Source organism: Nerophis lumbriciformis, linkage group LG02 (assembly GCF_033978685.3).
Source record: "Nerophis lumbriciformis linkage group LG02, RoL_Nlum_v2.1, whole genome shotgun sequence".
In the NCBI taxonomy this organism is placed as follows: domain Eukaryota; kingdom Metazoa; phylum Chordata; class Actinopteri; order Syngnathiformes; family Syngnathidae; genus Nerophis; species Nerophis lumbriciformis.
In genome coordinates, this window is record NC_084549.2 from 63087052 (window position 1) to 63113111 (window position 26060).

At 41.7% G+C, this 26060-nt stretch overlaps 1 protein-coding gene across 6 annotated transcripts in view; it reads left to right on the top strand.

The window, feature by feature from the left end:
• The window catches only part of ehbp1 (EH domain binding protein 1), a 451976-nt gene that overhangs the window by 98966 nt on the left and 326950 nt on the right, over positions 1–26060 (top strand). For all 6 annotated transcript variants that reach the window (XM_061966280.1, XM_061966296.1, XM_061966321.1 and 3 more), the window contains exon 6: positions 23907–24088. In XM_061966280.1, coding sequence (XP_061822264.1) covers positions 23907–24088 — 182 coding nt within the window. The remainder of the gene's footprint in view (positions 1–23906; positions 24089–26060) is intronic.

The window sequence follows — 26060 nt, forward strand, 5'->3', positions numbered from 1 at the left end:
ACAAAGCATGATGGGGGGAAAATGCAAAACACTCTTCACACTTATCCATGTTTGGCACATGCTAATGGCTTGATATTTCTGATTGATTACAAAGCTTTTAAAGAGGTTGTCACGGAAGTAAACCACGTAGAAGTCTAACTTTCACATACTCTTAAAGGGGAACATTATCACCAGACCTATGTAAGCGTCAATATATACCTTTATTTTGCAGAAAAAAGACCATAGATTTTTTTAACCGATTTCCGAACTCTAAATGGGTGAATTTTGGCGAATTAAACGCCTTTCTATTATTCGCCCTCGGAGCGATGACGTCACAATGGGAAGCAATCCACCATTTTCTCAAACACATTACAAACACCGAGTCAAATCAGCTCTGTTATTTTCCGTTTTTTCGACTGTTTTCCGTACCTTGGAGACATCATGCCTCGTCGGTGTGTTGTCGGAGGGTGTAACAACACGAACAGGGACGGATTCAAGTTGCACCAGTGGCCCAAAGATGCGAAAGTGGCAAGAAATTGGACGTTTGTTCCGCACACTTTACCGACGAAAGCTATGCTACGACAGAGATGGCAAGAATGTGTGGATATCCTGCGACACTCAAAGCAGATGCATTTCCAACTGGACTGGACAGATCAGCTTTCAGGAAAAGAGAGCGGATGAGGGTATGTCTACAGAATATATTAATTGATGAAAACTGGGCTGTCTGCACTCTCAAAGTGCATGTTGTTGCCAAATGTATTTCATATGCTGTAAACCTAGTTCATAGTTGTTAGTTTCCTTTAATGCCAAACAAACACATACCAATCGTTGGTTAGAAGGCGATCGCCGAATTCGTCCTCGCTTTCTCCCGTGTCGCTGGCTGTCGTGTCGTTTTCGTCGGTTTCGCTTGCATACGGTTCAAACCGATATGGCTCAATAGCTTCAGTTTCTTCTTCAATTTCGTTTTCGCTACCTGCCTCCACACTACAACCATCCGTTTCAATACATGCGTAATCTGTTGAGTCGCTTAAGCCGCTGAAATACGAGTCTGAATCCGAGCTAAAGTCGCTATTCCTTGCTGTTCTATCCGCCATGTTTGTTTGTATCGGCATCACTATGTGATGTCACAGGAAAATGGACGGGTGTATATAACGATGGTTAAAATCAGGCACTTTGAAGCTTTTTTTAGGGATATTGCGTGATGGGTAAAATATTGAAAAAAACTTCGAAAAATAAAATAAGCCACTGGGAACTGATTTTTTAATGGTTTTAACCCTTCTGAAATTGTGATAATGTTTCCCTTTAATATCAAAATATATATCATATTTTAATTTTCCTGAGGGAACTCTCCTGAAGGAATCAATAAAGTGCTATCTATCTATTATGTATTAATCACATATCCATTGTATTAATGTAAAATGTACACATATACATATTTACTTACTTTACATGCAGTCGGCTTTCGGCCCTCGACCAAGTCAAAAAGTTTGGACACCCCCGTTTTCGACTGCAATATTGTTCAATGATGGACACTTTTTACGTATGTCTAGCTCAGGGGCCGGCAACCCGCGGCTCCGGAGCCGCATGCGGCTCTTTGATCACTCTGATGCGGCTCAGCTGCATACTTGCCGACCCCCCGATTTTCCCGGGAGACTTCCGGATTTCAGTGCCTCTCACAGAAAACTCCCGGGATTAATATACTCAGATTTGCACCCTTACAATAATAATAAGGGTGTGCCGTGAAGGTACAGTATTTAATGCCCACTACAATATGTATTAACAACGTGCCAGTCCAGCCTCTTATTATATGCATATTCTGCTTGCAGACGTAAGTGACAGCAAGTCATACTTGGTCAACAGCCACACAGGTTACACTGACGGTGACCATATAAAACAGCTTTAACACAATAATGCGCCACACTGTGAACCAAAACCAAACAAGAATGACAAACACATTTCGAGAGAACATCTGCACCTTAACAGAACAAATACCCAGAATCCCATGTAGCCCTGACTCTTCCGGGCTACATTATACACCCCTGCTACCAAACCCCGCCCTCACCCCAACCCTGCTCCCTCACACATCATATTAAGATGTGGGCCGCGTGTCTGAGACCCCTGGTTTATACATAGCACAATGCAAAAAAAAAACTTTGAATGCAGTGTTATTTCATTTTAAATTTCAAAAGATGATTGTGGCTCCCATTGTTTTCTTTAATTTGTGAAACTGGTCAAAATGGCTCTTTGACTGGTAAAGATTGCCGACCCCTGGTCTAGCTGGTGTTCTATTGTATGCTTGGATATAGTAAAACTAGAAGATAAGAACAACCTTGTGTGCTTATAGGAGGACATTTAGATGTTAACTGGCTGTTTATTTTGCACAAGTAAACACGCTGCAGGACTGCTTGTATCGGAGCTGAAATCGAAATAATCTGATATTTGTTTCTTTTTGATGATATTGGACTCGTATACAATATCAATATTGTTTTGGGGCACGTCTAGTGAGCTTAAAAGAAGGTAAATCTGGATATGTAATACTGTACATTTAAGAAGCCACCCTATGGCGGGCCAAACCAAACGACTCGATGGGCCAAATTTGTCCCCCCGGTGCCCACTTTGGGCTGCCATTGTTAGACCATTCTCATTGAAATTCACATAACTGCTGTGATAGAGTTGCATGCTTTTTTATTGCCATTGTTGCCTTTAATATACACACAACAAAAGGAATCACTGCATATAATAGTAGCAGATATAAATTGGTCTTAATCTGCGTGTGTGTATGGAGGCTGTAATGGCGTCTTCATAGGTGGTATGCAAAGCTGCCGCTCTATCAGTTATCAGCGGGCCAAATTGACACAGAGGAATCACGCCATTGTGCGTGCATTCAAAGAGAGATGTGAGGACGCCGGATGTCTCTATTTCCAATAAATGTGACCTTGAGGGGAGAGACCCCCACAATTCGGCACCAACGCGCACACCCCTTCAACGTGCTGACTGCTGAATCCAGCCAGAGGCAGCTGATTCTGGGTGTTGGGGTACGCAGCTAATCGCTGCTCCCTCAGGGACATTCCATCGGCCAAATTGAGTTTATTGTTATTTTTACATCTAAATGGCGTGAATGCAAATCATAGAGACGCACGTCGCTAAGCCTCTGTGGCAATTCAAAGCTCCTTTCTAGTCTGACGGTGCGATTATACCACGACGGCCCAATAAAAAGGGGAGAGTACACGTGGGAAAATTATGTAAAAATGCTGTCCGGTAGTTGACAGTAGATGGCACTGTACAGTCCACTCTAAGACACCTTTTTAAATGGTGGACTGATTGGGGCACTAATTCCAGAGTTGTAAATATAATTGTGTAATTGTGACCCTTTCACCTGAGGACAGTCGTTAAACTAAATAACGCTACATTTTTATTTTGTCATCTAAAACAGAGGTTCTTAACCTTTTTGACTTCAGGGCCCAACTTTTCCACTACAGAGTGGGCCAGGCCCGAGCAAATATTAACACTGAATTAGTCATCTTACTCTTGATTTGAATCACATTCAATAATTATAGCTAACCTACTTACCAGGGCTGTGAATCTTTGGGCACCACATTATTTGATTCGATTAAATACTGGGGGTTAACGATTCGATTCAGAATTGATTCTCGATTCAAAACGATTCCCGATTCAAAACGTGGCCTTTTGCTATGTTTTCCCAACATGCAGAAGACATCTACCACTTTTTATGGGCATTTTACAAGCAGTCATGCAATGGATTTACATTTAAACTCATTGGTGAGAGGCTGCACTTACTCCGCTCAAGATGGGGGAAAAAAAAAAGCATACTTAAAGATATTTTTTTTTCATATAAAACATATTTTAATATTATATATTCTGTGTGAAAAACAATCATTAAAAAAATACTAAAGGACACCAAGACGCATCAATTTAATTTGTATTAATCATCCGCTTAAGTCTTCTATCAGCTATAAAATTATAAAATACTGAATAGTAATATGTCTAATATTTTTTATTGGACAATAAAATTTACAGTGTTGTTAACAGCATATTACTGTAAATTAATCAATCAATCAATCAATCAATGTTCATTTATATAGCCCTAAACCACAAGTGTCTCAAAGGGCTGCACAAGCCACAACGACATCCTCGGTTCAGATCCCACATAAGGGCAAGGAAAAACTCACAACCCAGTTTGCCGATTGTATTGTACCATATGAAGAAATTAAGAAAAATGACTACTGTTTTTTGCGTTAAAATTCTGTTGACTGAGCTGCCAGTTTTTGACTGTAAAATCTACGGTTGTTGTTTTTAACGGTGTATTACTGTGAATGGAAAGACGGTACATTTGTTTTTACGGTGGAAAAACTAGCAGCAAAGTTGCCAGAATAAAAAAAGGAACTTGTACTGTTTTTCCATTAACATACCTGCCAACTACTCCGGTTTTCCCGTAATTAGTACGGTTTTCATCAACCTGTTCCGGGTTACGGTTGCAGTGATAAAAAATACGGTTTTTCATTAATTTAAAAAATATATTTAAAAAAAAGTTTTATTCACGAAATCGCGTAACAACAATGACAATCGACACTGCTTCCCGTAACTTCCTATTGAGCCATTCCGAATGCCAGGCGCGAGGCTATTTATAGCACCGCTGCCAAGCACGAGGCACCAGTTGCCATTGTTTCCAAACGAGCGAACGATCATGGAATCAGCCGGAGAAAAATCGCAAACGAGTCTTAAACCGAAAAGAAAACTGCAGTCATTCCGTGAAGAATATTCAAAAGCCTATCCGGGAATAATTATCCGTTCCAAAAAGGGTGAAAACTACGCGAATTGCACCTTGTGCAGACAAGATTTTTCGATCGGACACGGAGGAATAAGCGATGTAAAAGACCACGTTGGGACAAAAAAACACAAGTCTAATGCCGTTGCTAGCGATACAAGTGGAAAACTTTCAACGTTTTTCGTCGCCCAAACAGATTCTTTGGATGTGATAAATGCCGAAGTTACCATATCATTTTTGCAGTATGATCAATCTGATAGAATAAATTTGGATTTTAGCCACAAAAAGGTAATGACACCAATGTTATCTATTGGAATTGTTTAGTACTGTTATACTGCAAAAAGTGTTTATACTATTTATGCTTTCAAGTCCAAGTTGAAGAAATCTTGTTAAATGTTGACAGCATAACTACCAAAATACAGAAGTATGTCCTTAATATTTTTGCAGTGCTATTTCTGTTGAAAAGTTAAAATGATTACATTAGAGATGTGATGTGCCACTTTTCAAGTGTATGATGGCTTAAATTAATTTTCATAAATTTTTCATATTTTGAATTCTTTTGAAAGGCTTACAAAAAAACTACATTTGAATTGTAATTCCATGCTATTGAGAGGACTATTAATTTTAATGAAGTTAGCTTACCATGTTTACAGTATGATAATTGTGATAGAAATGTGAATTTTAGGCACAGAATATTTTTTACAATTGAACAAGGTAGTAGATTATACAAGCTTGGACAGAAAGTTAATAATAACACCAATTTTTTTTTAATGGAATTGTTTAGTACTGTTTTACCATTTGTTTACTGTAAAAAGTGTTTATACTGTTTATACTTTCAATTAACAAATTGAAGTCTTGTGAAAGGTTGACAGGATAACTGGCATTAACTGTCAAAATAATTTCAAACTATTGAAGTTAGCTTACAGAATAAATATGTCAATCAACCCATATGATTTTTGCTGTAATATTTTTGTTTTGAAAAGTCACTGTGACTGATAGAAAAGTGATGGTTTTAGCAACATTTTAACCTGTCTGAATGCTAATAATCATTTTGCGTCGGGGGGCGACCTGAACCCCCCACCAGGACTTTGTCCTGGACCTACCGGGGCCTGCGGCCCCTGGACCCTGGCTACTAGGTTTTTCTGATTTCAAAAGTTGGCAGGTATGCATTAACAATATAGTGTTGTAAAAACCAATGTCAATTTAACACAAAAATTCTGGCAACTAAGCTGCCAGCTTTTTCCGTAAAAAACATTGGTACTGTTTTTCCATTTATGATGATTAACTTGTGTGATGGCTGTATTATGCTGATAGTATATATTTGTACCATGAATTGATTAACGTGGACCCCGACTTAAACAAGTTGAAAAACGTATTCGGGTGTTACCATTTAGTGGTCAATTGTACGGAATATGTACTGTACTGTGCAATCTACTAATAAAAGTTTCAATCAAGTTTCAAGTTTCAAACCGTAAAATGTTGTAAAAAAACAAATAAAAAAAACACTATTTTACAGTACAATTTTGTAAAGTTTTTTCTCTAAAATGGACAGTCTACTTAAAACAATGAATATAATTAATAATGAAATCCAGAGGCGAGTTCATACTTTATTCACAGTTACAAGCGGCCCTCTGATGGCAGCGATAACTGCCATGTGGCCCTCAACGAAAACCAGTTTGACATCCCTGCAGTAGCGTAATGTTTGTCTGCTCTTGAGTGGGATTGTGCTGAAAATCTTAATTCCCCCTCGGGGATTAATAAAGTACTTCTGATTCTGATTCTGAACACTGTGTTTTACCTAACATAGTGAACAATCTTGTTAACTTTGACAGCCCTACAAAAAACATTCTTCACTCCCAACAGTCCTTGGAATAACACAACATGATTTTTGGAACGTCTCCAGTCTGAAACGTACTGAGTATGTCCTTTTCCCAGTCGCCCCCCCCCAGCTTAGGGTTGTTTTTGTTTCCGCGGCATCAGGCTTAAGTCTGATAATCATCAGTTAGATGTGATTCATCACTTCCTCCTTTGTACCGCGTCAGCATCTTCCTCAGCGATCCACCTGTCGCTGATGTACCACTGTTTCCCTTTTGGACTGTTTGTCACCCGCACAACAAAACGTTCACACAAATTCATTGCACCGCCTTTGCAGTTGACACCGATGAGACGGACGGTTTGGCGTTTTAGGAGCGAATGATGATGCTAAATTGTCAGCAAAGGTGGCGCTATAGCGGATCAATAGGGAACATCGACCATGTTTGTTCTTATTAGAAAGCAATTGACTTTTGACTTGTGTTAAAAAGCCATTAGTTGATTGGTGTGTGTGTTGCTTTGTTGTCATCACAGTCCGATTTTTGCGCGTGCGTGTGTGTGTGTGTCTTCACAAAGCAGCCAGCTCCTGTTAGCACTCAGTCTAATTAATCCATCTCTTAGTCACAAAGCCCCCCTCAGCCCGTCCCATTGGCATTTTGGGGCAGAGGGGTTCAGCGGGACCCCTGGGCACCCCTGCTGCCCTGACCCCTGGCCCCCCACCAGGGGAGCATCTGTGGATCGATCTCGGGCCAGCTGGCACCGGGTGAGAGGGGCAGGACTGGTAGCGCCACACACAAACATGCACCAATTAAAGTCTTTCATTTCGGGGGGAATACAAAAAAAGACAGTTTTCAGCTTTGAAAGCATTTTTTTTTTTTAATTTTCCATGTTTGATCATGCCTTGTAGTTCATTTATGTGGCACTGTGTCCCTTTGCACTGCTGCACTTGCAAGGAGCTGCCGCCAGGGGGCAGCATACAGCCATCACCCCTCCCTCCGTCACCCAGTGGCCTCTCTTAGCCTTTTTTAAAAACACTAGTTTCTCTTTTCCTTGTCTCACACACACACACACACACACACACACACACACACACACACACACACACACACACACACACACACACAATTTATTAGTTATTCTCCGGGCTCAGAAAAGAAAGAGCATATTGATATAGTCTTATCCTCTGTAATAAACGAAACCTGTGTACCGCCCCACCCTTTCATCTCGCACATTGTCACAACCTCCTCGTCGCTCTAATCCCAGGGACGCCCCCGCCTCGCCCCGTATACCTCGTCCCAAACACATCTAGGCACCCGTGCTTTGATTGACAAGCACCGATTCCCATTGTTTGAATGTGTTGAAATGTTTGTCATTCATTTTGCCCACATATTAGCATATCTTTGACTATTTCCCATACACCCCCCCCCCTCCATCCTCTGCCATGCTCATCTTTAGCAAATCCCCTTCTTCTTAAGTGTTTGCCGCATTTAGCAGATTCATTCATAAAGTATCTACACGTGCTATTAGCTTAGTATAATAGCCCGGGTGTAATCTGCGGAGAGATAAGAGGTTTTTTTTCCTCCTCCTGATGGGCTCTTCTTTGGACCAGCTCGTCGGCGGCTCGTTGATACGTCCTTGCGTTTACCCCGCTCCAGTGACGAGGCTCAAATGTCAGCGGTAAAATGTCAAGTGGCCTCGCCAGTCAGATTCTTCTGTACTCCTTTTTTTCCCCCTGTAATTATTTCTATCTGCAGGTGGGATATGGAAGGCCCGATAGAACGATAGCGGTATAAATGCAGGGTGGGAGCGGTAGGAAAGAGCTATTTCTAATCTTGGCCACTCATCGTTTATATATTGGAGAAATGATCGAAATTGATTGTTGAAATGTTGCATGTCACACTTTCAGCTTCTCGCGTTCTACTTCTTCGAACAGAAAATGCTGCGTCGCAATGCAATATATACTAAAGGTTTGCGTGTACTAAAACATGTGCATACCTAATAGCTCACGCAAAGCTGATCTACTAAAGCTGTGCAATTGCATCGTGTCTGTTAAGTGAGCAGAATAAGGCGTGCAATCCGTTTTGCGTCTCTGTCTTCATTAATATGCAAAATGCAGGCTTTCCACTAGATTGCCGCTATATACGTGGCAATTGGGGCGTGGCCAATATGACATAATCATATATATATCCATCCATCCATCCATTTTCTACCGCTTATTCCCTTCGGGGTCGCGGGGGGCGCTGGAGCCTATCTCAGCTACAATCGGGCGGAAGGCGGGGTACACCCTGGACAAGTCGCCACCTCATCGCAGGGCCAACACAGATAGACAGACAACATTCACACTCACATTCACACACTAGGGCCAATTTAGTGTTGCCAATCAACTTATCCCTAGGTGCATGTCTTTGGAGGTGGGAGGAAGCCGGAGTACCCGGAGGGAACCCACGCAGTCACGGGGAGGACATGCAAACTCCACACAGAAAGATCCCGAGGCCGGGATTGAACTCACGACTACTCAGGACCTTCGTATTGTGAGGCAGACGCACTAACCCTTCTGCCACCGTGCTGCCCTCATATATATATTTATATTTTTATGACCTATCGAAAATTAGAACCAGGAGAAAAATGCCATCCATCCATCCATTTTCTACCGCTTATTCCCTTTCGGGGTCGCGGGGGGCGCTGGAGCCTATCTCAGCTACAATCGGGCGGAAGGCGGGGTACACCCTGGACAAGTCGCCACCTCATCGCAGGGCCAAATATTTTTTCCAAATCAGTAATTATAATAATGTGGCGTTGTCTAGTGCAGTGTTTTTCAACCTTTTTTGGCATGTAAAAGGTATCCATCCATCCATTTTCTACCGCTTGTCCCTTTTGGGGTATGTAACGCTTAAACCAAAAATTAGAGATGTCCGATAATATTGGCCTGCCGATATTATCGGCTGATAAATGCGTTACAATGTAATATTGGAAATTAACGGTATCGGTTTTTTATTATCGGTATCGTGGCTTTTTTTGTGTTTTTTTTATGAAATCAACATAAAAAACACAAGATACACTTATAATTAGTGCACCAACCCAATAAACCTTCCTCCCCCATTCACACTCATTCACACAAAAGGGTTGTTTCTTTCTGTTATTAATATTCTGGTTCCTACATTATATATCAATATATATATAATATTATATATATATATATATATATATATATATATATATATATATAAATATAAGGGTTTTATATCGGTTGATATCGATAATTATTGATATTTTTATGACCTATTGAAAATTAGAACCAGGAGAAAAATGTATTAAATGTAAACATTTTTATTTAAAATATAACCTTTCTTTGGGTGCCTGCCTTCGGACAACAGATGAAATTAGGCTATTGTAGCTAGAGATGTCCGATAATGGCTTTTTTGCCGATATTCCGATATTGTCCAACTCTTAATTACCGATTCCGAGATCAACCGATACCGATATATACAGTCGTGGAATTAACACATTATTATGCCTAATTTTTTTTGTGATGCCCCGCTGGATGCATTAAACAATGTAACAAGGTTTTCCAAAATAAATCGACTCAACTTATGGAAAAAAATGCCAACATGGCACTGCCATATTTATTATTGAAGTCACAAAGTGCATTATGTTTTTTTAACATGCCTCAAAACAGCAGCTTGGAATTTGGGACATGCTCTCCCTGAGAGAGCATGAGGAGGTTGAGGTGGGCGGGGTTGAGGTGGAGGGGGGGTAGGGGGTTGCGGGGGGTGTATATTGTAGCGTCCCGGAAGAGTTAGTGCTGCAAGGGGTTCTGGGTATTTGTTCTGTTGTGTTACTGGGCGGATGTTCTCCCGAAATGCGTTTGTCATTCTTGTTTGGTGTGAGTTCACAGTGTGGCGCATATTTGTAACAGTGTTAAAGTTGTTTATACGGCCACCCTCAATGTGACCTGTATGGCTGTTGATCAAGTATGCGTATATGATAATTGTAAGTGTATCTTGTGTTTTTTATGTTGATTTAATAAAAAAAAAACAAAAAAAAAACCTGATACCGATAATAAAAAAAAACGATACCGATAATTTCTGATATTACATTTTAACGCATTCCTCGGCCTGCCGATATTATCGGACATCTCTAGTCATAAGTTTAGTGTTTTCCTATATATAATTAGGTAATTTCACTTGATCAAACTTTTTCAACGTTCCAAACTACAAAACAAAAGCATGTGTGGTATCGGAAGTGTAAAAGTTGTATCGGGGCACCCCAATGACAAATGCTTGCTTGTGGCCAGGGAACTGAATCACATGAAGATAACAAAATGACTGAAAAGATTGGTTCACAATGGAGAAAGTCAAAAACACCATACAATTTTTCTTGGTTCGTCCCTCGCTGGGAAAAGTTTATAGAAGTAGACACTATCGGGCTGGACGGTTATATGATCGTGATCGATGATCGTTGTGCCGCTTCCTCCTTAAACATCTGGAAGTGCAGCCCAGAAGAACAAAATAAAGAAATATGACTAACACTAGCATAGAAGTTGAAACACAACATTTAGAAGGAGCAGCGACTTTAGTTTCACTATCCACTGCAGCTCACCAGTAATCCTGCCCTGAAGGCGGACTTGCAGGCACCAGAAGCCTTTATAGGTCCCAACTGGGAGAATAAACACACCCACTAATTTAATCAGAAAAAGGCATTTTTATATCTATGAATATTCTGAATCAGATTCAACTCTTCTGATATAAAATGTACTGAAACACAGACACTTTTTGTTCAAAGTTTGCGGATAAAAAAACATTTTTTTCCTGGAATAATCACTAAACTTGTTTTATGTGTTGGTTCACATTATTTTACAGTACCTCCAATTTGAAACTGCACTTTAATGAACTGTCATTAAATATAAGCTACAGTATTTGGGTTTTAAACTCCACAATCTGGGTCACCGCTTGTTGTCTGCCAAAGCACTGACGTATACGAGTAATCAAAGAATACAACTTATTTACCATTTCAAAGTGTTGTTTAGTAAATGTTAACTTGAAATAAAAGTCGTATACACAGGGTTTTCCCTAAACTGCCAAGATACGCATGGTTATGGGCATGGTCACATGACATCATCAAGTAATTTGTATACATTGTTATGATGATATGATTTTCTTTAAAAAGGCTCAAAAATGTATACATACATTTATAAACAAATATATTATTATGAATTCGTATGAACATATATATACAGTACCGTATTTTTCGGAGTATAAGTCGCTCCGGAGTATAAGTCGCACCGGCCGAAAATGCATAATAAAGACATATGCTGCCCATACCTTACTATGGATTTTGAATGCTGGTGCTGCATGCGGGTTTTAAATGAATGGCACTTGTCAGCGGCACATGGGTTTTATGTGAATGCGCTTGTCAGCGTCATACGTGCCGTGATGGTACAGCATACAGCACCCACTACAACCAGCGTGCATGATCAACCACACGTTATGTCGGGCTTCCGCTTGCTCACGAAGGTGACAGCAAGGCATACTTGGTCAACAACCACACAGGTTACACTGACGGTGGCGGTATAAAAAAAAAAAACTTTAACACTCTTACTAATAATGCGCCACACTGTGAACCCACACCAAACAAGAATGACAAACACATTTCGGGAGAACATCTGCACCGTAACACAACATAAACACAACAGGACAAATACCCAGAATCCCATGCAGCCCTAACTCTTCCGGGCTACATTATACACCCCCGCTACCAAACCCCGCCCACCTCAACCGACGCACATGGGGGGGGGGAGTTGATATGTGAGGGAGCAGGGTTGGGGTAGGGGCGGGGTTTGGTGGTAGTAGGGATGTACAATGTAGCCCGGAAGAGTCAGGGCTGCATGGGATTCTGGGTATTTGTTCTGTTGTGTTTATGTTGTGTTAAGGTGCAGATGTTCTCCCGAAATGTGTTTGTCATTCTTGTTTGGTGTGGGTTCAAAGTGTGGCGCTTTATTAGTAAGAGTGTCAAAGTTGTTTTATATGGTCACCGTCAGTGTAACCTGTGTGGCTGTTGACCAAGTATGCCTTGCTGTCACGTACTTGTGCAAGCGGATGACGCATACTGTATAACAAGGGGTAAGGCTGGCACGCTGTTAATGCAGCTTGCCGAGGGCGCTAAATGCTGTATCATCATGGCACGCCCTTATTATAACTGCAAGGGTGAATATCGGGGAATGTTAATCCCGGGAATTATCTGCGAGAGGTATTGAAGTCCGGAAGTCACCCGGGAAAATCGGGGGGTCGGCAAGTAATCTGTCGAGCCGCATCAGAGTGATCAAAGAGCCGCATGCGGCTCCGGAGCCGCGGGTTGCCGACCCCTGGTCTAGTCTCTTACGTGAATGAGCTAAATAATATTATTAGATTTTTTACGGTAATGTGTTAATAATTTCACACATAAGTCGCTCCTGAGTATAAGTCGCACACCCGGCCAAACTATGAAAGAAACTGCGACTTATAGTCCGAAAAATACGGTATATATATTTTTTTAAATCATTTTGCCATATTATTTTGTACAAGGTACTTTGTTGAGATTTTTTCAAGTGTTTACAGACTTTTAATGACTTTTTAAAATTAAAAACAACTAGCAACAAATCTAGCATCTTCTTCTGGTGTTTTTATAGCATGTACTCGTGTTTAGAGACTCTACTTCTGTCCCTCGATGTCCCTGACTAAAGAGGCTGCAGCGAGCATGACATCACACTTGCTTGGTGCTGTTGCGCCAGTTGGACTTTCTCTTCTTAAAAGCCGCCACTGTACTCTTAATATTTGCACATTTTAAAGTTAAAGTACCAATGATTGTCACACACACACACTAGGTGTGGCGAAATTTGTCCTCTGCATTTGACCCATCACCCTTGATCACCCCCTGGGAGGTGAGGGGAGCAGTGGGCTGTAGACGGATGTGTACTGGTACATCTGCAATATATATACGAATCACGTCCACATCACAGACATGCTGACAATGCTCCAGACAATGGCTTGCGTTTCGTTTACATCCGGTTTTGGTAGTGCGGTTTTCGGTGATCAAAGTTTCAAGGTACATCACTTGTCTATAGTGCACAAATAATAGGCTATATATATATCAATTCATGCTGTAACGACCTGCTAATGTTCATGTTTTATGTTCGTGTGGTTTGGATTTGATGTTAGTTTTTCCCATGTTTGCAAACACACCGTCCGTGCCTGAAAGGTGATTGGCAGAGAAGGAGTAAGTGTTGTTGTGTGTCCGGGGAAGCGCCGACACACGAGACGAAAGTCTTTGCACGGGAGGTAAAACCTACTCAACAACACCTAGAGTGTCAGCCCTGAGATCTGTAGGTTGTGAGTTCAAACCCCAGCCAAGTCATACCAAAGACTATAAAAATGGGACCCATTGCCTCCCTGCTTGGCACTCAGCATCAAGGGTTGGAATTGGGGGTTAAATCACCAAAAATGATTCCCGGGCGCGGCCACAGCTGCTGCTCGCTGCTCCCCTCACCTCCCAGGGGGTGATCAAGGGTGATGGGTCAAACTCCCACCCCCACCAAGGACTGTTTTCACTGCTGGACTCTAGAAAGAGGTTCCGCAGCCTCCGAAGCAGAACCTCCAGGTTCTGTAACAGCTTCTTTCCTCAGGCCGTAAGACTCTTGAACGCATCATAATTAAATCATCTCCTCAACTCCCCCCAAAATGGATTAACTCGCTGGAATAAAAAAGACAATATAACATGCATCCATAAACGTGGACGCATGTGGAAAAGTGCAATATATTTATCTGTACAGTAACCAATTTATTTATTTATATATGCACCTTATTGCTTTTTTGTCCTGCACTACCATGAGCTTATGTAACGAAATGTTGTTCTTATCTGTGCTGTAAAGTTCACATTTGAATGACAATAAAAAGGAAGTCTAAGTCTAAACGCACGTAGTGTGTGTGTGACAATCATTGGTACCTTAACTTTAACTTTAACTGTTGGAATTGTGCCGTTTGTTTGGGAACAAAAGTTAAAAATAGCGTCAGACTTTTGTGTGATTTCTTCTGAGGGGTACAATACATTACTTGAATTTGTTTTCAAGTTAAAAAAACAACAACCTTATTTTCAAGGTGTGGCGGTAATAAAAATGCCGCGGCGGCGCACCACACAAAAAACCCCTGTGTATACACAAATTGTACTTGGTTTACTGCAGAATGTTTGTGATGACAAGCAAAAAACTGAGAGAAAAAAAAGTTGTTCTCTTTTACTCCCATAAAGTGTATTAGAGATGTCCGATAATGGTTTTTTTTGCCCATATTCCGATATTGTCCAACTCTTAATTACCGATTCCGATATCAACCGATACCGATATATACAGTCGTGGAACTAACACATTATTATGCCTAATTTTGTTGTGATGCATTGAACAACAAGGTTTTCCAAAATAAATCAACTCAAGTTACGGAAAAAAATGCCAACATGGCACTGCCATATTTATTATTGAAGTCACAAAGTTTTTTTTTTAACATGCCTCAAAACAGCAGCTTGGAATTTGGTACATGCTCTCCCTGAGAGAGCATGAGGAGGTCGAGGTGGGCGGGGTTGGGGGGGGGGAGCGTAGGGGGTAGCGGGGGGTGTATAGTGTAGCGTCCCGGAAGAGTTAGTGCTGCAAGGGGTTCTGGGTATTTGTTCTGTTGTGTTACGGTGCGGATGTTCTCCCGAAATGTGTTTGTCATTCTTGTTTGGTGTGGGTTTACAGTGTGGCGCATATTTGTAACAGTGTAAAAGTTGTTTATACGGCCATCCTCAGTGTGACCTGTATGGTTGTTGACCAAGTATGCATTGCATTTCACTTGTGTGTGTGAAAAGCCGTAGATATCATGTGATTGGGCCGGCACGCAAAGGAAGTGCCTTTAAGGTTTATTGGCGCTCTGTACTTCTCCCTACGTCCGTGTACACAGCGCCGTTTTAAAAAGTCGTAAATTTTACTTTTTGAAACCGATACCGATAATTTCCGATATTACATTTTAAAGCATGTATCAGCCGATAATATCGGCAGTCCGATATTATCGGACATCCCTAGGAAAAATAAATGTTTTTGTTTTAATTTGGTACCTGTAGGAGGACAAACATGACACAAACCTTCCTAATTGTGAGAAATCCCACTGTTTATATTACACATGCTTCACTGATCAGAGTATTTGGCGAGCGCCCTTTTGTCCTACTAATTACGGCAGTCCTTGAACTCACCGTAGTTTGTTTTATGTACAACTTTCTCTGACACTGCCATAGTAAGACGTGTTTTATGTCACCCCATCTTTGTCTCATTTTGAGGTTTGTGTAAGGGGGGGGGCGTCCCGGAAGAGTTAGTGCTGCAAGGGGTTCTGGGTGTTTGTTCTGTTGTGCTATGGTGCGGATGTTCTCCCGAAATGTGTTTGTCATTCTTGTTTGGTGTGGATTCACAGCGTGGCGCATATTTGTAACAGTGTTAAAGTTGTTTATACGGCCACCCTCAGTGTGACCTGTATGGCTGTTGACCAAGTATGCCTTGTGTGTGAAAAGCCGGAGATATTATGTGATTGGGCCGACACGCAAAGGCAGTGCCTTTAAGGTTTATTGGCGCTCTGTACGGCTCCCTATGTCTGTGTACCACTCCGTACAGCGGCGTTTTAAAAAGTCATAAATTTTACTTTTTGAAACCGATACCGATAATTTCCGATATTACATTTTAAAGCATTTATCGGCCGATAATATGGGCAGTCTGATATTATCGGACATCTCTAAAGTGTACTAATAAATAAGCAAAACCGTGGTCCTAAAACCAGGTACGGACCGTAGCGTGGGTTACCTGTACCGTTACACCTCTTGTAAGCACAATTATATATACATGAACAAAATGACAGTTGTCAACTGTTAGCATATATTACCTCAATCAAACATGGCGGAAATGTCTGTTACAAGATACTGCAGTAGTAAACAGTAGGGATGCAACGGTACTCGCTATAATCCTGCATGGGACAACAGTGTTTCCCACAGGGCAGGCATCTATTTGTGGTGGTGTGGTCGGGGGGCGGCGGCGGCAGCGGCGATGACCAAGAAGAACGCGGAGTTGGAATATAATTACAACACTTTATGTACATATTTATATACAGATTTGAACAATTAGTTAGTCACCGAAATATATTTATTAATTGTGGTTCTTACAAAAAATAAATCTTATAAAATATAAAAGCTAAAATATCTCTTAAAGCTCTGCCCCTTTAATTAGTGCATACTAAATAATTTAACTTTAGCCTACTACTACAACCATATTATTTACCAGCAACATAAAGTGAAACAGAGGCAGAGGTGTCCTGCCACAGTCAGTCAACCTCCTCCTCCTGCTGCTGCTGAACAGGTCGCACTGGAGCTAGTCGCTCTATGTTTTGTCGTGGTCCTCTCTATAAGGCACATAAGAATATAAATTAGGACCCTTTTCATGAGAAAAGTGCATTTCTGATCTGACCCTGCTTTATTTTTCAGTGTTTGCTGAGTCTCACCTGTTCCCTCCGCCCTAATTTTTCTACTTGCCCGACTTCTCAAATCTACTTGCCCCAATATTTTTACTTGTCCTGCCTAGGTTTTTTTCTGGCTGTGTAGTGCTCATGGCTTCTATCTTACTAAAATCCTTCCCGTTGACTATTTACAACACTACACAGTATTTATTATTATTATCTATAATTACATTTAAATGGCATTGCATACATGTAAAATTAAATGCTATTTCACATTATTTGACCAGTAGCGGTTACACCCATCTGAACAGGTCAGCCACCTGTTTAAAGCCCGATCACAGTTGAAATCTTGAAATGAAGGGCCTTTAATGGCCAAAACATTAACCTGGACAACATTTTAACAGCTGGTTGGCTCAGATTTTATTCTTTTCATTGCATTCACATGCTGCAGTGGACAGTGGACATTTTAGCTTGAGTATTAATGTAGTATCTGAAGCACCGTCTCCACGTGTGTTTATTGACAACAGGGTTATAACCTGGACACGTTAGCTCGTCGGTATGAAAACAGGTGATTGTTATTACGTCCGTCTGCCCCGGACCCCGAGTCAAACAGCGGAGGTGTTAATGAAGCAGCGTCAGGCTGCTCACCGTCAGTGAAACGCTCGGTGAAATCGCGGATTAACGTTAAATATATGACTAGCCGCGAGGGATGCAGCTATAACCTATCTACCTAGAACCTATATTACCCTCGTATTTTGATCCCGTCCGTCTTCGTCTTCGTCTTCGTCTTCTTCTTCTTCTTCTTCTTCTGGCCCACCAGGTGAATTAAGTGCAATTAGCGGAGTTACAATGCATAGTAGGCTACCGCCACCTACTGCACCGGAGTTGTAACTACAAGGTACATTCACAGACAGAGTCCCATTGCTTTTATGAGCGGTCGAGCGAGTCAAAAGCCGAAAAATCCATTTGTGGCAGACGTAATTCTTTCGTGGCGGGCCGCCACAAATAAATGAATGTGTGGGAAACACTGGACAATGCAACTTTATTAAAAAAACAAAATTGTGATATTAATCCAGGTCGGATGATATGAAAACAACATTTTTTTGCCATATCTCCCAGCCCAAGTCAACACTGGACGTTTTACTCGACGTTTAAAAAAAAGTACAGCGCACTCGGCGAGAAGAGAGGCTGGCCAAGGCGGTCCAGTGTGTCCAAAATGTCGTTGCACCTGAAAGCTTTCTTCACATGACCCCCCTCGGCGGGGGGCCGTCGGCTTCAGACCACCTTCCTTTTTTGTCCCCAAAGCGTGGTTTTGAATGACTTGAGGTTCCGGGACAGCTTTTTCCTTTTCCCTTTACTCGAGAGCAGGCAGTTTTTTACATAATCCTTTTGAGTGAGCTGGAAGTCTGAGAGCGTCGATCCCTGCCAAATTCAATGGGAGAGAAAAGGAAAAAAAAAAAAAAAAGAGAAGAAGAATGCGCCTCTTTACTATGTTAAACAGATCTGCCCCAAGATGTAAAGCTTTCTCCCTCGGATCATGCGAGAAACCCCTTTTGGCGAGTTTGCGAACAATCTGCCTCCTTGTTTGTGCGCCATCTTGCTAACATACATGTTGCTTTTGAAAAAGGTGTTTTGTTCAATGGCGCACACACCAAACACAATTTCTATAGCTTCTAGTTGGCGTCTGAATCCTAGCTGTAGCCTGCATATATATGTGTGTGTGTGCATATGAACAAATCCCCCGTGGACCTCCGCGATAAGGCCCCAGATTGAGTTTTCTTCGCACAGAGAGATCCTCCCGAGATTTGCGCCTGAAGACATCGGGGGGAAAACGTTAAGGGGATGCTATCGCGCTATCTGGCCCACACGCCGGCGTCTGCGTATATGTATATGTGCTCTCCGATTCATGTTGTGCCCGAGCCACGTCGCCGCTTTGCTTTTGTTTGGCTTTGTGTGCGCGAGAGAGGTCGTCCCCGGGGGCCCAGACGTGTTTGCCGTCGTCTCTCGCCGACCGTGCATGCCTGCTTTTTATGAAAGGAGCCTAGTCTATAAAATCCATACTTGCCAACCCTCCCGGATTTTCCGGGAGACTCCCGAAATTCAGCGCCTCTCCCGAAAACCTCCCGGGACAAATTTTCTCCCGAATATCTCACGAAATTCAGGCGGAGGCGTGGCCTCCAGCTCCATGCGGACCTGAGTGACGTGTTGACAGCCTGTTCACACGTCCGCTTTCCCACAATATAAACAGCTAATGATCGAGGGCGAGTTCTTGGTTTCTTATGTGGGTTTATTGTTAGGCAGTTTCATTAACGTCCTCCCAGCGCGGTAACAACACACAACAACAGCAGTCAAGTTTTTGTCTACGTAAAGCAGTTCGTCTGCCGTAAACAGCAATGTTGTGACACTTTTAAACAGGACAATACTGCCATCTACTGTACATGCATATGTGACCCACCCATAATGTGTCACATTTTTGTGTTGATTTATTTATTTTATTTTGTGGTTTGAATTCGTTTTTGGAGCTGTCATTACACATTTATCAGTATTCACATTGGTCAGTAGGGCGTTTCTTCCCAATTGAATGCTATCACCTGCAGACCGGAAGTGTCTTGTCATTCTGATGAGCGCGACCAGTCTGTGAACAATTGAAACGTCCTGTTTTTCCTCCTGTATAACAGGTTAGTTTTGGTGAATCAACTCACTGAATAATATCCATGTGATCTTTATAAGTTTAAGTACACATTCTGATGGTGGAGCCTAACTCTAAAGTGTTTGTGAGTTGTAGTTTGTATTTGTGAATGAATCCAGTGCACAGCTGCAGTAATCAATACAAAAAGGCGACGTGAGTGCGCAATGTTTATATAGGAACTTCTGATCCTAATTCAGACTCCCAAATTAGAGCTCCCGTTATTGATTTTAGAATGTATATTTGTATAATGTGTGTGTTCTGAAATAGTGACAGAGAATAGAACAAGGATGGCCAATTCAACCCTTAACTCAACAATGAGTAGATGAGTGTTATGTGCGTGTATATGTGTAAATAAATGAACACTGAAATTCAAGTATTTATTTTATTTATATATATATATATATATATATATATATATATATATATATATATATATATATATATATATATATATATAGCTAGAATTCACTGAAAGTCAAGTATTTTATATATATATATATATATATAGCTTAACCACGCCCCCAACCACACCCCCGCCCCACCTCCGACCACGCCCCCCACCCCCCACCTCCCGAAATCGGAGGTCTCAAGGTTGGCAAGTATGATAAAATCAGACTACACCACCCTGATACCGAAGTACATGTCAAACTACTTCCATAACGTAAATGACCGCCATAACCACAACACCAGGGGGAGCTCCACAAACCACGTTAAACCCAGATTCCGATCTAACAAAGGTCTTAACTCATTCTCCTTCTATGCCACATCAATATGGAATGCACTCCCAACAGGTGTAAAAGAAAGCGCATCTCTATCCTCCTTCAAAACCGCACTAAAAGAACACCTCCAGGCAACTTTAACCCTTGACTAACACCCTCCCCCCTCCACATCCCACCTCCCGGGATTGTAAATAATCAAATGTAAATAAGCAAATGTATATACTAGGGGTGTAACGGTACGTGTATTTGTATTGAACAGTTTCGGTACGGGGGTTCTGGTTCGGTTCGGAGGTGTACCGAACGAGTTTCCACACGAACATATGAAGCTAAAGTCTTAAAGGGGAACATTATCACCAGACCTATGCAAGCGTCAATATATACCTTGATGTTGCAGAAAAAGACCATATATTTTTTCAACCGATTTCCGAACTCTAAATGTGTGAATTTTGGCGAATTAAACGCCTTTCTATTATTCGCTCTCGGAGCGATGACGTCACAACGTCGGGAAGCAATCCGCCATTTTCTCACTTTCGTCGGTGTGTTGTCGAAGGGTGTAACAACACGAACAGGGACGGATTCAAGTTGCACCAGTGGCCCAAAGATGCGAAAGTGGCAAGAAATTGGACGGAATTTGTTCAAAATACGAGGCTGTGGGGAAAGCCGACGAAATGGTCAGTCGTTTGTTCCGCACACTTTACCGACGAAAGCTATGCTACGACAGAGATGGTAAGAATGAACCGAAGATGATCAAGAGAAGAATATCGACCCTAGTTTCCCTGGCCTGCTGACATCAACTCCAAAACTGGACAGATCAGCTTTCAGGAAAAGAGGGTGGATGAGGGTATGTCTACAGAATATATTAATTGATGAAAACTTTATTCATTACTAGCGGTTTTACGTAAATTATTATACATAAACTGTGTTTACCAATAATTTAGCTTAAAAACATTTATTTTTTTCAATCATTCGAGTAAATTCGGGTAGTCTTGTGTAATGCAGTATTTTGTGTCTTTAGGTATGGTTAACCTGAGTGCTGAAATCGTGGACAAATATATGTTCTTAGCGTGCCTGAAATGGGCTGTCTGCACTCTCAAAGTGCATGTTGTTGCCAAATGTATTTCATATGCTGTAAACCTAGTTCATAGTTGTTAGTTTCCTTTAATGCCAAACAAACACATACCAATCGTTGGTTAGAAGGCGATCGCCGAATTCGTCCTCGCTTTCTCCCGTGTCGCTGGCTGTCGTGTCGTTTTCGTCGGTTTCGCTTGCATACGGTTCAAACCGATATGGCTCAATAGCTTCAGTTTCTTCTTCAATTTCGTTTTCGCTACCTGCCTCCACACTACAACCATCCGTTTCAATACATGCGTAATCTGTTGAATCGCTTAAGCTGCTGAAATCCGAGTCTGAATCCGAGCTAATGTCGCTATAGCTTGCTGTTCTATCCGCCATGTTTGTTTGTATTGGCATCACTGTGTGACGTCACAGGAAAATGGACGGGTGTATATAACGATGGTTAAAATCAGGCACTTTGAAGCTTTTTTTAGGGATATTGCGTGATGGGTAAAATTTTGAAAAAACTTCAAAAAATAAAATAAGCCACTGGGAACTGATTTTTAATGGTTTTAACCCTTCTGAAATTGTGATAATGTTCCCCTTTAACAAGCTGCTCTGCTTTCCGCCTACACAGCACCCAGCATTGTCCCACCCACACAACCATCTGATTGGTTACAACCTTAGCAGTAACAGCCAATCAGCAGTGTGTATTCTGAGCACATGGAGTCAGTGCTTCTGCGGTGGGGTTAGCAGATAGGTGTTTAGCAGGTGAGCATCAGGCAGCGGACTCTCCCCAAATTAAAATAAACACCTCCCAGTCAACTACTAGTAACATCACTATGAGCCCGTTGACCTTCTAGAAACAAACTGCAGCTCAGCTCGCTCACAGTCCTTGCTTGAGGTGAAGGCGAATTAGCTTTTAGCGTAACGTTTACGGTGTGTGGGTGTGTGTTAGCTCATTGTGCGGTGTGTGTGTGTAATCATTAGTAATGTAGCAGCTTAGTTTTGAATCGCAGGGTCCCTGCTATCACATGTTGATAAAAATAGAACATTTACATAATAAAAATCAACTACAGGCTTCCCAAATGCTGTAATAAATTAAGCATGATGAGTTGACTTGAAACTGTATAATGCTATACTTTTTATATGTAGAAGAAAAGTTTTGTCATTTTATTTAATCTGAGCAACATCTTGAGGCAGTTTAATGTTGATTAACGTGGGCAGAATTATTATAGTGTTCCCAATGTTAAAAGGATAAAGCCATTGTTTACAAATTTGGTAAATAAATAACCAAAAAATTTGTATTTTGTTGTTTTTTTACTGTACCGAAAATTAACCGAACCGTGACCTCTAAACCGAGGTACATACCGAACCGAATTTTTTGTGTACCGTTACACCCCTAATATATACTTGTTCTTATGCTTTCTGAACTCACTATGCTCACTGGTCGCTGTACACATCCTATAAAGTCAGACCTGACGGCGTGGCGCAGTGGAAGAGTGGCCGTGCGCAACCCGAGGGTCCCTGGTTCAATCCCCACCTAGTACCAACCTCGTCATGTCCGTTGTGTCCTGAGCAAGACACTTCACCCTTGCTCCTGATGGGTGCTGGTTAGCGCCTTGCATGGCAGCTCCCGCCATCAGTGTGTGAATGTGTGTGTGAATGGGTAAATGTGGAAGTAGTGTCAAAGCGCTTTGAGTACCTTGAAGGTAGAAAAGCGCTATACAAGTACAACCCATTTATCATTTATCATTTACCTACACTGTTTCAATGTCCATTTCTCTGATTATGCAATTGTTGATGACTGAAGTGCTGATATCAAGCCCGCCCTCCCCTCCACATCCCACCCCCCCCGGATTGTAAATAATGTAAATAATTCAATATATATACTCTGATGATTAACTTGTGTGATGACTGTATTATGCTGATAGTATATATTTGTACCATGAATTGATTAACGTGGACCCCGACTTAAACAAGTTGAAAAACTTATTCGGGTGTTACCATTTAGTGGTCAATTGTACGGAATATGTACTATACTGTGCAATCTACTAATAAAAGTCTCAATCAATCAAAACAAAAAAAGCAGTCCAAGGATTAGGACGCGGATTCTCATTGGGTGTGTCCTAACGTTTGACATGTGGTAACGTTTTGTACCACGCTGTCAGGTCTGTGATTTCAAGACAATGTACAGCAGAAGCTCGATTTACAAACCCCTCTATTTGCAATCTTCTATATCGCGCCAACCGTGCCTCCGTGTGCGAACACTTCAGTTCATTTTGTGTCCCGCCTGCAGGTAAAAAGCAGGGCCCACTGTATTTCCTCACCTGGACGTTCTCCATTGTCATCGCCTCCTTTCTTCCCCCTTGCAGGAGTCTCCCTCTGGCCGGAGGAAGGCCTTGGCCACCAGCAGCATCAACATGAAGCAGTACGCCAGCCCCATGCCCACGCAGACGGACGTCAAACTCAAGTTCAAGCCGCTCTCCAAGAAGGTGGTGTCGGCCACGCTGCAGTTCTCCCTCTCCTGCATCTTTCTGCGCGAGGGAAAGGCCACGTAAGTCTCTGCCCCTCGCCTCCCGTTATACAGCGGAACCCGTTCACTCCGACGCCTTTGGGGTAGGCTGACTGACATCGACCTAAACGGTTGTCGACACAAGCAAAGCCAAAACTATCAATAACCATTGCTTTCACTTTTAATTTTGTTCAGAGACATAGAGAGGAGTAGTTTGTTGACATGGTTTTCCTCAATGTGTGCACATTTCTATTAACCGTATTTTCCGGACTATAGAACGCACTGGGATATAAGCCACACTAAATTTTAGGGAAAAAAAAGTATTCCATGTATTAGCCGCACCGGACTATAAGAGTTTTTAGTAGAGATGTCCGATAATATCGGGCTACCGATATTATCGGCCGATAAATCATACTTGCCAACCCTCCCGGATTTCCCGGGAGACTCCCGAAATTCAGCACCTCTCCCGAAAACCTTCCGGGACAAATTTTCTCCCGAAAATCTCCTGAAATTCAGGCACACAATATAAACAGCGTACCTGCCCAATCATGTTATAACTGTAGAATGATGGAGGGCGAGTTCTTGGTTTCTTATGTGGGTTTATTGTTAGGCGGTTTCATCAACGTCCTCCCAGCGCGGTAACAACACACAACAACAGCATTTCGTCTACCGTAAAGCAGTTCGTCTGCCGTAAACAGGACAATACTGCCATCTAGTGCATTTGATGAAAGCACTTTTTGCGTGCCACACAGCAATGCATCATCAGTGAGGGCGTTCAGCATGGTTAGAAAAATAGTGACAAATAGAACAAGGATGGACAATTCAACCCTTAACTCAACAATGAGTAGATGAGTGTTATGTGTGTGTATATGTGTAAATAAATGAACACTGAAATTCAAGTATTTATTTTATTTATTTATTTATTTATTTATATATATATGAAATACTTGACTTGGTGAATCCTAGCGGTAAATATACTCCTCCCCTCTTAACCACGCCCCCGCTCCGCCCCCCGCCCCCCACCTCCCGAAATCGGAGGTCTCAAGGTTGGCAAGTATGCGATAAATGCTTTAAAATGTAATATCGGAAATTATCGGTATCGGATTCAAAGTTATCGGTATCGGTATCAAAAAGTAAAATGTATGCATTTTTAAAACGCCGCTGTGTACACGGACGTAGGGAGAAGTACAGAGCGCCAATAAACCTTAAAGGCACTGCCTTTGCGTGATGGCCCAGTCACATAATATCTACAGCCTTTCACACACACAAGTGAATGCAAATAGCCATACAGGTCACACTGAGGGTGACCGTATAAACAACTTTAACACTGTTACAAATATGCGCCACACTGTGAACCCACACCAAACAAGAATGACAAACACATTTCGGGAGAACATCCGCACCGTAACACAACCTGAACACAACAGAACAAATACCCAGAACCCCTTTCAGCACTAACTCTTCCGGGACGCTACAATGTACCCCCTCTCTCCCCTATCGTTTTAGCCAAAGTCAGCCAGCTAAACTTTGTCTTCATCAATTCAAGTACGTTCTCAGGCAGCGTCAATTTGCAACGCCGTAAAACAATGTGTTTACTTTATTATCCGACGAGTCGACTAACTGGGGTGAGTTTTTCCTTGCCCTTATGTGGGCTTTGTACCGAGGATGTCGTTGTGGCTTGTGCAGCCCTTTGAGACACTTGTGATTTAGGGCTATATAAATAAACATTGATTGATTGATTGAATTGTTAAGATAGTTGTTGACTAATTGACTATCAAAATAATCGTTGGTTGCAGTTCTAATTGGCACCATGACTTAGTTTTTCATTCTTTATTATTATCAAGTAACAATAAGAACACAGTGGATCGGGACTTGATGAGTTGGTCACAACTTGATGAAATTTAATTTGCATTATTTTAATGTACACTGATGCAATATTGAGTTATGGAATAAGTCATTTCAGCATCTTTGATTGTACCGACTTCAACTTTAGGACGCACGCTCCCTATCCTAG